The 16,180-nt window shown below is 33.3% G+C and overlaps 2 protein-coding genes across 2 annotated transcripts; both read right to left on the bottom strand.

The window, feature by feature from the left end:
* Positions 1–1,915: 1,915 nt before the first annotated feature.
* Positions 1,916–2,367, bottom strand: LOC126880000 (cytochrome b-c1 complex subunit 9). Its single transcript, XM_050643507.1, has 2 exons — positions 2,151–2,367; positions 1,916–2,012 (listed from the first exon to the last, which is right to left on the bottom strand). Exons 1-2 carry the CDS (start codon positions 2,289–2,291, stop codon positions 1,971–1,973), a joined length of 183 nt encoding a protein of 60 aa, XP_050499464.1. The 5' UTR covers positions 2,292–2,367; the 3' UTR covers positions 1,916–1,970.
* Positions 2,368–7,551: 5,184 nt separating this feature from the next.
* On the bottom strand, positions 7,552–12,200 carry LOC126879999 (actin-related protein 2/3 complex subunit 4). Its single transcript, XM_050643506.1, has one exon. It carries the CDS (start codon positions 12,103–12,105, stop codon positions 11,599–11,601), a length of 507 nt encoding a protein of 168 aa, XP_050499463.1. The 5' UTR covers positions 12,106–12,200; the 3' UTR covers positions 7,552–11,598.
* Positions 12,201–16,180: the final 3,980 nt, after the last annotated feature.

Below are 16,180 nucleotides of genomic sequence, written 5' to 3'. Positions count from 1 at the left end.
TTATTTTTGTACATATCCTTTATTACTTCTATTATGTGTCTGTCGACTCCCCTTTCTGTTAGTGTCTTCCAAACGTCCTTTCTTCGGATTCTGTCAAACGCCTTTTCCAGGTCAATGAAGCACATATGTATCTCTCTATTTTTCTTGATTACCTTCTCACTTACTTGTCTTAATGTGAATATTAGGTCTTGCGTGCTTCTGTCCTTCCTGAATCCACACTGTGTGTCTTCCATAGTTGTTTCTATTTGTGTTTTTATTCTTGTCTCTAGTATTCTTGCTAATACCTTCCCAGGGATACTTGATATGGTGATACCTCGGTAATTATTACAGTTTCTCTTGTCTCCCTTTTTGTGTATTGGTAATATAATGTCTTTCTTCCAGTCCTTTGGTAATTCTGCTCTATTTATGATATCATTCATTAGTTCTTTCATGCTATCCATTCCCTCTGTCCCCATGAATTTTATCATTTCCGGGGTGATATGATCCTTGCCTGGTGCTTTGCCCAGTTTTACTCTTTCTATTGCTTTCTCTAATTCCTCTCTTGTTATGGATTCCACTTGTTGTTCTTCATTCCTTTCTTGTATCTCCCCTATGTTGTCCTTGTCTACATGAGTTAGCTCTTTGAAATGTTCTCTCCATCTTTCCATTATTTGTTTTTCTTCTGTTAGTACGTTTCCATTCTTGTCTTTTATATTCGGCATCGTGTGCTCTTTCTTTTGTCTGAGTTGTTTTAATGCGCCGTAGAAGAGTTTTTGGTTTTCCCTATAATTTTTTGTCATTTTTTGTCCAAATCTCTCCCATGACCTGTTGTGTGTTAATCAACATGTATTGAAAAGTTGAGCTCAAATATTTAGCTCTCTTTAAAAATTTATGACTGAAAGTTCGGCAAAAATTATTCAAAATTACAATGAAATCATATATTAGTGGACACCAAGAGTTCAAATATCAATTTCCGGTCATATTGGGTGAAAATTTAAGTCCAATTGCTTATATATTTCGATACGGTGTTAATAGCAATGAATTGCAACACTGATGGAATCGCCATGAAGCGAATTTAATGACTTCAGGATGAGATGAGATAGAACATAATCAGGTAAAGGAGGGAAGATAATCGCCATCTTTTGTAAACAAACAAATTGACAGTGCTAGTCAGGTACGTCAGGGTTGGCGGATTGGGGTAATTTGAAAGCGTATAGGGGAACTTCTCTAAGCAGAAATGGTTGGGAGATTTTTTGGGGTGAAAATTATGGAAGATTTTAAGGGGTCATGGGAAATTAAATTTGCGAATGTACACATAGAATTGTATATTAGTATATTATATTCTCATATAATCGAAGAAGATAGGACTTATGAATTATTTCCAGGGCCCTCTGTTGATAAGTAGTATAATTTTTGTTTACTGTTCTCTACATTTGATTACTAATTTATTAAAATGGGGCAAAAATTTAAATTTGGGTGATTTGAGCTTCAATTTGAGGGAATTTCAATTTCTAAGTGGGGGATTTATAAAATCACATCTGGCAACTCTGGTGGTAGTTGTAGCAAATTTTATCTGAAAAATTCTGTCTCTCTAGTATGTTGCAGGCAATATCGCTTCACTGTTTAAAGGGGACGAGGCCATTCTATCAGTGTTGACAGTTCGTTGGTTAATAGTCAAATTTTGAATAACCAGGAATACTCGTACACATGAAAAAATTGAGGAGACTCAATAATTTAAATAAAGTTTCAATATTAGGAAGATCCTTATATAATCAAGCATTCTTGTTTAGACAGTATACTATGAAATATTGCCCCACAATGATATTTTTAAAACAATGATGACTATAATAGCTGATCAAAATGTGATGTGATGTCAGGAAATTATGATTCTACAAATAGGTATACAATAAAATGGGTACATAATTAAACATAAAAATGGGCAGAAGTTTTTTTATTTACAATAAATTATACTAACAAAAAATAATTATCACTTATTCCTGCTCATATTTGTCCTTGATGTGTTTCCATAATTTCTGAAAAAAACGAAACTATTTTAGAATATTTTCAATAAATGTTCTTTTAATTTTATAGAAATAGTTTTTGGAAACTGTTTATGACTTTAAAATACACTATTCATTTGCAGCAATAAGAAGTACTTATGTAATACATACCCCTTCATTATATCTTTCAAAAAAGGTGTCTGTTGCTAAATCGAAAGTTCTCTCGAAGAAAAATGCAGAAACAACAACAGCTAAAGCCATTGTTGAGGTTCTTTTAAAAATGGAATTGTAAATTGTGCTAGAAAGACCCATTTTTATCGCCTGAAAAAATTCGGGCTTTAATTTGCAAAAACCTGAACTGTCTAGTGTCAATGTTAAATGTCAACAGTCATGTCATTGTCAAGTCAAACATCACCGAGTCAAACCAAAGGCTCTTAAGGCTGGCTCACAGGACTCGTGTACTTGGCAAGTTTACGAACTAGTTTACGATTGCGATGGCAAGCAGGGCGCTCTACACGCGACGTGTACAATTTATTACAAATGCGCGACGCGCGAGCTTGGGGAGAGGAGCAAAATGTGACTTTTCTTATTGCCATGTTTTTTTAAAAGTCACATTCTAATGTTTTGACAGTTCTCTTACGTCAAAAATTTTGACCTGCGTAATAACGTTTTTGTAGTAAAAATACTATAGTTAACTTACCTTATCTTAATCTGACGATTTCGAGTTTTTCTAAGGATAGATTTCTTTTCCGGTCCCCCTTAACGAACTCCCCTACATTAAAGAGCCAATATATGGTAGAGGTACATTTTCAAGGTACAAGGTTTCTCTCCATGTAATAACCTGACGCGCTCGAGTAACTGCAAAAATCTGTGATTTTTAATTGCAAATATTTCATTCAAAAGAAACTAGTCTTTCATTCTGCGTTTAAATTTTTCAAAAATACTTATTACTTTTCTCTGGATTCGAAAAAAATGAATACAAAACACATTCAAAATCTTGACATGCGTCAAAATTTTGCATTTTGCTCCGTTCCCCTTAACCCTCCGTTACTCGCACACGGTGTGGGAGACCGGGCCTGTAAATAAATTCCTGTAACTCTGCTTGTAGTGGGGATTTTGAATGGCTACTTCGTATACTTCTTCAGTGGTCAATCAACTGTGGGTAAAGTCAGTTCGCAGTGTAAAAAATAGTACTGTCCTTTTGTTATTACGCAACACGGTCCCGTACACCGTGTGCGAGTATTTGTGCACCAATTTTTGTGTTTGGATCACACATCGATATTTTTAATTAGTAAGGTAATTTAAGATCTTTTCCTTATTTTCAATGTTTATAGATTAGTTTATTTATATTTATATATATATATATATATATATATATATATATATATATATATATATATATATATATATATATATATATATATATATATATATATATAAATATATAACTTACCCAGAACCATCAGAATGAGGTTTAGGGAGATATGTGGTTTACCAACAGAACAAGTACCAGTCGTAACACCAGGAACTTCAGATCGCTGTGCTGTTTGTGATTGGAAGAAAAATAGAAAAACAAAGTTTTACTGCCAAATATGCTCAAAATATCTGTGTTTGGAACACCATTGTTCCAATGAATGTGACACCATTGTGTATTTCATGTTTTAAAAACGTTAATTAATTTTTATAACTTTTTTTGTTACTACAATTACTCTTTATTTTTAATTTTTTTGTGTATTGAATTAAGATCTAAAGTTCTTAGTAAACAAATTTAACCATATTCAATTTTTTTTCACTTCCAAAGTTTTTGTATATACATATAAATGGATAACAATGAAAATTATTAAATTTTTGATTAAAGTAATATAATGTGAACACAAACGCATATCTACAAAATTATATGATCATATATTCATTAAATAATTTAATCGTACACAATTTTGCAAAAAAAAATAATTTTAAAACACTGCTGACCCATATTTTTGGACCCGGTCTCCTGCACCGTGCGCGAGTATCCGATCACAAAAAGTTGGCGCGAGTAACGAAAGGTTAAACGTTTGGCTTAACGACCTTGACAAATGAATCAGTGATGTGATTACTAGTGATGTTGATTATAGTTACTTTCGAGTATTCGTTACAAATCGTTACTTTTGTATAAAGTAACCATTTACAGTATTCGTTACTTTGATTACTATGATTACTTTTGTTATTTTGTATTTGAGTACCGGCAATCATGTCGAGAATCTTATTTCTCAGTAGGTAGGTATTTTGTATAAAGTAATTATTTACAGTATTCGTAACTTTGATTACTATTATTACTTTTGTTACTTTTGTATTTGAGTATCGGTAATCATATCCAGAATAGTATTTCTCAGTAGATAGGTATTTTATATAAAGTAATCATTTACAGTATTCGTTACTTTGATTACGATGATTACTTTTGTATTTGAGTACCGGTAATCATATCGAGAATCTTATTTCTGAGTAGGTAGGTACTCAGTAGGATCTGTTTAAGGGATAAAAATGATTTGATTACTATGATTACTTTTGTATTTGAGTACCGGTAATCATATCGAGAACCGTATTTCTCAGTAGGTAGGTATTTTGTATAGGTATTCCGATATAATAACGACCTTCACGAAGTACGAAGTATCAGAGTAATCAAAGTAATCAAAGTAGATACAATAGTCGTTACTCGCTCTGTTACGATTGGTACGAAGTAATCAGAGTAATCAAAGTAGATACAATAGTCGTTGTCGTTACTCATTCTAATACGATTGGTATGAAGTAACGAAGTAATCAGAGTAATCAAAGTAATCAAAGTAGATACAATAGTCGTTACTAGCTCTGATACGATTGGTACGAAGTAATGAAGTAATCAGAGTAATCAAAGTAACGATTTGCCTCTCTGTATAGTAATCGTTACTTTGGGTATTCGTAAGTAACGAGTACTTTGCAGCGAATAGTTACTTTTTCAACATCACTAGTGATTACTAATAAATAGACTAGGCATTTAGGAAAAACTAAGTCGGTTTTTAAAAACGGCACCTAGAAAATTACAACTTTTTTCATTGTGTTCAGGATAATGCCAGGAAAAAATTCCAGAAAAGAAAAATTGGTGGAAATGCGTAGTTGCATTTTAAAGTGCATAAACATGTCATAATAAGTCTATTAAGGCCAGATTTTATTACTCAGGGGTTTTTGGGATCGCTGAGGACCACATCAGTGCATTGAAGCACCTGGTGTTAAGGTTCACTGCTAAGGCACGCCATCTGGAATTTCTAGGTTTTTCGACACTAAATTGATGCAAATAGATTACTCAGGGTTTCTGAACAATAATACGCCATTAAAACCGACCCCCGGTGCACATGGTGTCCAAAAACCCTCCAATCTCCAGAAGATAACATGCCTTAGCAGTGACCTTGTGCACCAGGTGGTCGGTTTTGATGATGTATGTCTTCGTATTCAGCGACCCCAAAAACCGCCTAGTAATCTTCACAGGCAGCGCTTAAGGCACTCAATTATAAGCTAATAAGGGATTGTGTGAGTGGCCTAAATAAACTTAGGGGACCATAACACGGCTATAGTAGCCTGGGTACCGGCAATAAAAAACTATTTGCAATGGCCAAAAAAGGCTCATCAATGCCATTTGTTCGACCGGAATTCTTCTGCGGCGTTGCAACAAGAACAGCTACAAGAAAGTAGGTAGCTCAAAATATAGCCCGATCAGAGATTACAAAATTTTACGAAAACCTATTTTTCACTAAGTTCAACACTGAGTTTTTTCACTTTAGTCAATACTTTGTCAATACTTTTCGAGTTATTTGCGAGTAAATATGTTCATTTTTAACAAAAAAAAGACATGTTTTTGGACGGTTTTTCGCAGATAACTCAAAAAGTAAGTATTCTAGCGAAAAAAATATAGTTTATAAAAAATTAAAAAAAAAACGATGTACGCATGAGGTCTGCAGATCCAGAAGAAGCAGAGTTGTAGCTAATGAAAAGTAGGTTCTTCTTCGTCAAATTCCAAATCGAATATTTGAATGTGAAATAACCAAAAAACAGAGCATTTTTCGGGGAAAATTCATTACAACTTGTTTAAAGTGTTTAAAAAAAAAAGATTTATTTTTTTTAAACTTCTTACATTAAAAATAAGTCAGTTACGCTCAAAATATTGTTGGTCCCTTTTATTTTTTGGTACAAAAACCGCAAAATCACTCCGTAATTAGCTTCCCAAATAAAATTAATCGTTACCGCTTCACAAGATGTATTGTTTATATTATCTTCTAAGTCTCATTGGTTCAAAGTGCTCATTTTTGAAAAAAATTGGGTTTAAAATAAAACATTTTTTTTATTAAAAAAAAAATGGAATTGTGATTTTCGCGATTTTTTTACCAAAAAATAAAAGGGACCAATAAAATATTTTGAGTGTAACTCACTTACTTTTAATGTTACAAGTTTTTCTAAAAAACAAAAATAAACCTTTTTTTAACACTTTAAAAAAGCTGAAATGAATATTCCCCGAAAAGTGCTCCGTTTTTGGGTTATTTCACATTGAAATATTCGATTTGGAATTTGATGAAGAAGAACCTACTTTTCATTAGCTACAACTCTGCTTCTACTGGGTCTACAGACCTCAAGCATACACCATTTTTTTAAGTTTTTTATAAGCTATATTTTTGCTAAGAATATTTTTTTCACTAAAATACTTACTTTTTGAGTTATCTCCGAAAAACCGTCCAAAAACATGTTTTTTTTTCTGTTAAAAATGAACATATTCACTTGCAAATAACTCGAAAAGTATTGACTTAGGGAAAAATTCTATAGAACAAAAGTTGCTTAGAATTAGTCATTTTATCCAATTCCGGACTTATTTTGAATGTATATTTTTCACCTTCGAGAGGGGGTATTCCCCTCCATTTTTGAAAAATGGAGGGGATGTAGAATTGTAAACTTTGTCTTATATAATAATAGACAATTTCAACTACCTATTCCCAAATTTTCATCCTTCCTTTATTTTTTTTGGGGTCAGATTGTTCTTTGATCTGGCTAATATCTGAAACGGCAAAGGAATTCACCAAGACAAAGACAGACAAAACAGTTCATCACAGAACATTCCTCAACAATTATGGCAGACCTAATAGGCAAAAACATGAAAACAGTTAAAGCCACAGTAGGAGTAGTAAAGTTTAATAGGCATTTGAAACTGATGGGATTAGCAGGATGATGACCTATGCAAATTCTGTCACCTAGAAGAAACAGCCGAGCACATTCATTTTATGTCAATATGACAGTCTGGCAAATATCTGGTTCTTTGCTTACATGAAGAAAACCCAGCAGTAAAGAGCTACTGGAAGCTACGAATGGAAGATTCAGTCTCGAAGTTATTAGGACCTTTTAAATAGAGTCACACTAGGGAAATAATATAGGGCTAGAGGACCACAGTAGGTTGGAAAAGGTCACAGTTGAATAGGCCACAAGCCATCTTATTGAATCTACAATATCTACTATAAATCAAGGTGTTTATTTAAGCTTCTCTTTTGGAGGTATTAATTTGATATAATGAAATATTAAGTTATAAAAGAATATTTAATAAAAATAATATAAAAATTATGCATTACAGCAATGGCAAAAGAAATAAATTTATACACCACACACTTCATAAATTATTGGTCTTGCATATATGTGGACTTCCGAGGTCAACTACACTATATCATTTCGAGCAACTGTGTTTAGCCTGTGTTTGTAACAAAGTTAAGAGCACTTGGATGTTAATAAAAATCTAATATATCCCACAAGTGGTTGATATACAATATGACATTATTTTAATGATAATATATAACCAGTTTGTATAATCCAACTAATAAAATAAGTGGATAAAAGGAACTTGTTCAAAATAACACCATGTCAACATAGTGTAGTTTACCTCCGAGGTCCAGATATATAAACTTAGGTATTTCTAATAATAAAGCGTAAAATATGACAAACAATATAAATAATTAACAACAAGAAATAGAAAATACAATATGTAACAAAACAATGTGACAAGAAATATAGAAATATATTGACATGTAGTATTAAATTCCTATAATTCAATTGCTAATAGATAAAATGTATATCATCTTTACAGATACTAGATATTACACTAAATATGTATACATATAAAAAGGCCCCCAAATCATACAGATGATAGCTCAATGAACATTAAATGAGGCACAATATGATAAACTAATAATTATCGGAATGAATTTATTTATTTAAATAATGTATGTAATCATGTATCAATTTGTCTATGTATAAAATGTTGACCCTATTTTAGAGACAATAGGTTTTCTTTCTTGTGTCAATATTTGGGATACATGCAAAATTTATTTTTTCCAAAATGGATTGAGCATATATGTGGACTTTTGGAAGCAAACTTGTACCACAGATGTATACATATTGTATATAATCTATATAATGTGAATTGTTTTGACATGATAGTAATGTTACTTGATTTGGCTGCAATTATGTAAGATTTAAAATTTTAATAAAAAAGATTTGTTATTTATGCATATTGTATTTATCTGTTTAATAAACTGCCAAGCATATGATTTATATGACAAATATATAATAAATTAATATGTTTAAGTAATTTTTTGTACATATTGTATTTACTTATCTAGGTCCATCATAATAAATACTATTTAGGAAAATTGAAGAGTACTTAATAAATAATATTGAATTAAAATTGTTTAGTTCACTCTTTCATCTTTTAGCACTTTTGAAAAATTATGTTAAACAAGAAACATTGCAAACAAGGATATACATTTCTTGTTCTGTGGATCAACAGTTTTTTAATATTAAGGATAACAAATTTAAAGATATAAAATTTTTATACTGAGTTTTAGACAAATCTAGAAAATGTGCCATAAATTGAGCTAAAATATCAATGATTTATCTAAAAATCTTCTGGTACATTTATATAATGACTCCTTGTTTATCAATACCAGATAAGAGCTTTACTTCAAATTCATTTGATTCATAATACTTTTTAACTCATTCACTACCAGAGTCTTTTGTATGGTTTTTATATTCAGGCAGGTGGTATATTCCAGATAGGAAAAACTTTTCATTCTTTGGGCCAAGCTAGCATCATCATCATCAATGGCGCTACAACTCTTCGTAAGTCTTTGCCACATTTAGTATTGCCTTCCATGATTGTCGGTCCTGTGCCACTAATTCACATTGTCGCACTCCCATTTTCTCTAGATCTTCTTTGACTGCATATTTTTACCTTTTTCTAGGCCACCCTACAGACCTTCTTCCATCTGGTCTTTCCCAGAACACATTTTTTATAAGGCGATTGTCGTAACTGCATATCACTGAGTCTATACTGCCCATCTGAGTCTATTGGCCTTTATATATCTGACTAGATTTTCTTTTCCGAAAATGGGCAAAGCTAGCCCATTAAGAAATTCGTGGAAATGTGTCTCTGTTGTCGAAATGAAAAAAAAATTCTCAGTAGTAATTGCACAACAGCTCTGAAATTATTGAATTTTTCCCGAGTGACACTTTGACAGTTTTAATTTAACGAGCCGAAGGCGAGTGAAATTATGTCAAAGTGTCACGAGAGCAAAAATTCTATATTAATTTCAGAGGTCGAGTGCAATTTGTTTTGATTATTTCATGAATAAAACTGTTCAAAACCAAAATTTTATTGTAATTTATTTATGTAAGTACCATTAAACACACAGTTTTTATAAATATTTGACGAATAAAAGTCATCACTTTTTTAATTTTTAAAACATTAATTGTCATTAATGTCACTGAATGTATTTTTTCGTAGCAACGAAGGGCATCTGACGTAATATACTTAAAGACGGGAGATTATCAAAAATTATCGATTTAATTCAGATTTCTGTAGCTTTCTATTGGTCAGAATCTCCTATGAATGAAATAATCAGCCATATTGACCTCACTGGCAAGTGTGAAAGCTACTTTCTCTGCCACATTGAGCGAGGCAGCAGTGAACAAGTTAATCAGCTGAAAAGACTGTTTCAAAGAACCCATTCAACTCTTATTTTGACATCTTATAACTAAAGGATTAAAGTTTAGTTTATTAGACCAACAACCAAACAGAAGGAAAGACCATAAATTCTAAAATAAATTCTGTATTTAACACCTTGTGTGCTGAATAGATAAACAATATTCTTGAAGTGTCATGGACTATATCGATGGCTTAGTGTGAAAACCTCGTATCTCAATTTTTTTTTTCGAAAATGACATTTTGGTGGTTTTAGTTTGAAAACCTTGTATCTCACCATTTACAACTGTTAGAAAAAATCCAAATACAGTAGACTATTTTCTACAATCGAAAAAAGAAACCACATATATCAATTGCTCTCTTGATTTAGTGTGAATACCACGTATATATAACCAAGAATTTGGTACTTAATTTGAAGTGTTTGTTTGAGAGATTCTACTTGGAGAAGTGTTTTTTGTGAACAACAAAATGTAGTCCGGAATGTAGAAACATTTTATGAACCTTCAATCAAAAGATTTGTATTATATCGACCTAGTATTTGGAGGTGTGCAATAAGGTATGAAAAATGAAAACCTCGTAAATAATAATAAACACAACCTCATTCGAGATGAAAAACACGTATATCAAGATATACGAGGTTATCATAGTTACTTGGGCAAAGGCTCTATATACTGCAAGGATATTTACGTGTTTTTCATAGTTAATATTTGTATTTCCAATTTAATAGTGATATTTAACACTTTTAGCTCTGGGCCAATATCAAATATTTGTCTCAATGTGCTCGACTTAAAAATATGTAACGTAATTTTTGTATTTATGTTATATTATGCTGAAAATCAGTTTTTTCTCTCCTGTAAAATTGTCATTTAATGAGATACGAGGTTTTCACACTAAGCCATCGATATGTGAAATAATACAGCAATTGAAATAACAGCAATGGTACAATGATACAAAATTCTACTATTACTCTCTATTTAACATCACTTTCCCAATCTTCAAATATTCAATTGAATAGTTCATTGTTGAAAGGGAGCCAGCTCCATTTTCTACTTTTCGAGTTATATTGTTGAACCCGCTTATTAGAATACCGTTTAAAGGAATATCCTGGTTTAAGGAATAGAAATTTGAGGTCCCCAAACGTTTCTACTAACCACCAATGATCGGGTATTAGAATATCTCAGTTATAGGAATACTTTTGCTTGGCACGAAGGCTATTCCAATAAGCTAGTTCGACTGTAGTAAAAAACCTTTCTGTCTATATCCGCGTCTTCTGGTGTTAAATGTAGTTTCACAGTGTATAAACGATATCCATACAATGCCTGTGTTTGCTTCAAGGTGGATATAGAAAGAGAGGAGGGATTTTTTAACAAAACTCAAAAAGTAAAAAATGGTACTTACCTCCTTTCAACAATAAACGATTCAATTGTAGTCTTAAGACTACAGATACCTTAAGATACCAAAAGATTTAACTAACATTTTTACATCTTTTACATCATTATTTTATCAGTACTTCTTCATACTCGTTACTCAAATGTCATTGTCTTGATATAGTATCAATGTTCCTAGCACCTATATTAGCACTGCATACATTACTTTTTAAAAACGTTTTAAAAATTCTTCAGAAACAATTCTAGCCCTAGCATTGACAGCTAACTTCATTTCAGATATTTCTTTATCAATTTCCTCCATAAAATGTATGACAAAATCGACTAACTTATGTTTGTACATCTGTTCTGTGTGAAAATTGGTAATGAGGAAGCTTATATCGTATCCTTCAATTGGTTTTCTTCGAAGTACAATGAAGTTTTCGGCTCTCATCATCATAAATCGCATAAATTTCTTACAGAGAATTTTTTCAATCTCATCTGCTTGTTTCACTGCTATACTAATTCTAATTGAATTTACTGATGCTTCTATAAATACTTTTTCTTTCTCGTTTCTAGATATCACGACCGGGTTGAGTAGTAATTCTTTGGAAGTTGTAACCTCTACTTCTGGTTTATTGTGCCGTTCTACCACTTGAGAGGAAAAATTATCTAAACACATTGCTGCTGTTAATGTGTGACGAACTGCTGTTAAATATGGTTTCAGAGTTGCAGACATTTTTAAATGTTTTTATTTTTAGTTGAAACTTTTGTACACACGGCAAATACACCACACCCCAATGACAGCAATGACACTTAACCACAAACAAATCTGAAGTTAGATGAGATTGGTCTGGGATGACAATGACATGACCCAGTGATGTGGGAGGGAGGGGATGTGACATGAGGTGAAGTAGACATAGAGGTATATATTAACATAGAGGGAGCCTACCTTCCGCGCTTCCTGACGACAAGAGGTTTGTTCCAACATGAACTTTTGGACGGCCCAAAAACCGTCACGAAACTACTTGTACCGTTTGTTGTGCGCATGTTCGTAATTGTATCGCCCAGTTATCGTCCCATGGCCCATGACGGTCATCATATATTTGTCATTTTTGTTGGTGACAGCTTGTGTGCTTTTAGTCGATCAAAGGCTCAAAAAATTTAAAGAATTAAATCCTAGTGCTCAAGTCAGTCCAACCAGCACATTATGCATTTGCCCGATTACTGAAATGATCATCACGAAACCGTCACCGAAAGATCACAATTCTTGTTGGAACAGTGGGAAGGACGATCCGATGACGATCATATTTTTGTTGGAACGGATTTTCTTTACTGCGCAGGATCGTTACGGTTTCCTGACGGTTCTCGGTCGTGTTGGAACAAACCTAAGATCTCATGGACTGGTTTGCTGCATCTCTTTCTAACACATTGTATCGAAAATCTATGATGACATTCAGTGTGAACATAGGCACGGAAGAGGAGGACAACTGTAGCAACTTTACTATGCGTAAGAGTGAAACAGCACTAATCCAAATAAAAAAGATGGTGTCGTCACTTCGCTCTGAATGACACTCTCTCTATGCTAATATCATAGAGAAATAACAACAAGTTGTTGTTATTTCTCTATGGCTAATATATAACTCTATGGAAGTAGATGGGATCGCTTTCACAGGCTAAATGGGGAAGGCAATATGGCGGAACAACTCTTTAGCAGTATATTCTGTTCTGTATAAAGTATATAATTATAAAATTGTATTATATTATAAAAATATATATATAATTAATAATTTTAATAATTAATTAACAACATATTATTCCACGTATAACATAAAAAACCTGCCCGCCCCCATATTGCCTTCCCCAAAAGTGGCAAATCAAGTGGTCCCATTTAGTAAACACGAGAGCATCTCTTATGTCATATCCCCTCTCTCCCACATCACTGGACATGACAGAGGAAATTATTGACACCTTAAGTCGACTTTACACTACATGATTTATCATGTGATTTGTCATATGATTTTTCCCATGACGAGCCGGATGACAATGCTTATGACAAAACGAGCCGTATAAACAATGCAAAATCATATGACAAATCACACAGTGTAAATATGTAAATTTCACTCCATGACCAAATCATAATATGACAAATCACATGATAAATCATGTAATGTAAAGTCGACTTTAGACAATTTTCCTTGTCTAAGATTGACACGATAAGATACGACAACAGCGACATTTAAGATTCGTATATATGCAACACATATTTCATGTAGAATACACTGAAAGAAAACATATCTCATACTGAATCAACGAAATGGCTATGATAATCTACTATATATTAGTGGTGTTATTTCCGAGATTTCGTCAACAACTGCAAAATATATGACCTTCAAAATATTTAATCCTATGAAAAGGATTCACTGCAAATAACTTATTATTTATAACTGCAAAAACAGATTATAAAAGGATTTTTTAATTCAATTTAAAAATTACTTGTCTCATGTTTTCATTACTAGAGCCATTTACTTTTGTACTTCTTATTCTGTACAATAAAGCAAATTCTGTATAACTAGAGCATGTATTAACAAAATGAGAAAAGTGCTCTGCTAAGAGATTTGAAGTTAGAGCTAAGAGTTAAGTTGGCTAGGTGCTACGTTTTCCCCCTCGACTTTGTTTTACGGAATGGAAGCTTGGACTTTGAATGCGGCATCAATGAAAAAACTGGAATCATTCGAGATTCGAGTTGTGGGTGTATAGAAGAATTCTGAAAATATCACGGACAGAACACGTCACAAACAAAGAGGTTCTGAGAAAGATGAATAAAGAAATGGAAGTCTTAAATACAATCAAAACCAGAAAATTGGAATATCTCAGACATTACACGGGGAGAGAGATACAACTTGCTCTAACTCATTATGCAGGGAAAGATTCAAGGAAAAAGAAGCACAGGGAGACGTAGAATATCATGGCTGCGCAACCTGAAGGTACGTATCCATTACGTTGGTACTCCGTGTGGATATGGCATGTGCCCCATACATATAAACCGCCACCGATTGGATGGCTGGCGGTTTATATGTAGAGTACTACACCAACGTAATGGATACATACCTTTAGAGAATGGTACGGATGTACATCAAATGAGCTTTTCAGAGCAGCCGCCTCTTAAGACCTTATAGCTATGATAATTGCCTCCCTCCGTCGAGGAGATGACACTTGAAGAAGATTCTGTACAGTAAAGTGGACCATTGGCTGAGGAGTGTCTAGCAATAATCTAAAACAGTCGCAAATACGTGAAACATACTGTATATTCAAGCAGTGTACTTTAAATTCATACGAAATAATCACCCAAGGAATTCATCATCATCGATGGTGCTACAGCCCTATGAAAGAGCCTCGACATTCCCAAGTTTATTACGCCAGTCAGTGCTATCCATTGCCATCCTTCCATCTGAGTTTGGGCCTACCCCTATTTCTACTTCCCACAGGTGACATAAGGATTCTTCTAGGAGGGTTGTTCTGCTGTGATCTTGCTAGATGTTCTGCCCATCTTCTCTTACTATTCTTATAAGAGATACTACGTCTTTACCACCAAATATATATTTATATCTGTGGTATACCTCGTAGTTGTACCTCCTCCTCCAAACACCATTATCATGGATACCACCGAATATTCCTCTCAGGATTGTTCGTTCAAATATAAGCAGGTTTCCATCTGCCTTAGAGATGGTCCATGTCTCCGATCCATATGTCAACACTGGTTGTATAAGGGTTTTGTATGTGGCTTAAGTTTCTGCTTCTCATATGTCTACTCAGTCCAAAATGGCATTTGTTTGCTAGGATTATCCTTCGCTTGATTTCTTCCGTCATGACGTTCTCCTTGGTGATCAGGGAGCCTAAGTATGTGAATTTGTCCACCACTTCAAAAGTAGAATTATCAACCGTGAATTATTGAGCGATGTTTCTGGCTCTATTGTTGGGTGTTGATGCCATTATCTTAGTTTTCTTCTCGTTTACTTGCAGGCCCATATTTTTTGAGGCATTTGAGAAGGTGGTATACATTTCTTCTAGCTTGCGTGTTGTGCGAGCAACTAGGTCCACGTCATCTGCATATGCTAAAATTTGGGATGACTTATTAAAATCTTTCCTCTGTTGTCCTATTATTCGGGCATCTCTGACCACCTTTTCCAGAGCTATGTTGAAGAGGAGACACGCCAGCTGTCCCTGTCGCAGCCCAACATGCGTTTCAAACGCCTGTGATTGTTCGCCCTGTATTTCGACTTTGCAAACAACTTTACGCATTGTAGCCTTAACCAATCTTGGCAGTTTATCAGGGATATGGAATTCATCCATGGCTTCATACAATTTATTTTTTAGGACAATTATTAGGCCGATTTTTTTTTTATTTAAATTTATGTGTCTCGGCAGCAATGGCCATTGACACAAACAATATGGGTTATACAATAATTAATTACAATAAGGACTTAAAACTAAATATTATAACAGTTAATTTCTAAATCTTAAATAACATTAGGTAAAAATTATGAATAAAAAAAATTGGATATACAATCATTGGATACTATAGAGACGTACAACTAATTATAAAATTGCTTCGGTCTTCTTGGGATACTTCGGACGTTGTTTAGTCATAGTAGCAGTTGCATATGAACTAGTAAGATTACTGGAAGAATTGGTTCCAGACATGGTGTTGCTAACAATGGGGGAACATTGATTTAAATTGTTACTTATGTAGTCAAAACTTGAATTTACTGTTTATTGAACTCTTTAGTCATAGTAGCAGTTGCATATGAACT

Source organism: Diabrotica virgifera, chromosome 2, assembly GCF_917563875.1.
Source record: "Diabrotica virgifera virgifera chromosome 2, PGI_DIABVI_V3a".
NCBI lineage: Eukaryota > Metazoa > Arthropoda > Insecta > Coleoptera > Chrysomelidae > Diabrotica > Diabrotica virgifera.
Note: the sequence above shows the minus strand (reverse complement) of the source record. Positions and strands in the feature narration are given on the sequence as shown.

Coding starts and splice junctions, on each gene's coding strand:
- LOC126879999 (XM_050643506.1), bottom strand. CDS start 12,105: ATGTCTGCAACTCTGAAACCATATTTAACAGCAGTTCGTCACACATTA.
- LOC126880000 (XM_050643507.1), bottom strand. CDS start 2,291: ATGGGTCTTTCTAGCACAATTTACAATTCCATTTTTAAAAGAACCTCA. Junction 2,013..2,150: donor TTGAAAGATATAATGAAGGG/GTATGTATTACA, acceptor CGTTTTTTTCAG/AAATTATGGAAACACATCAA.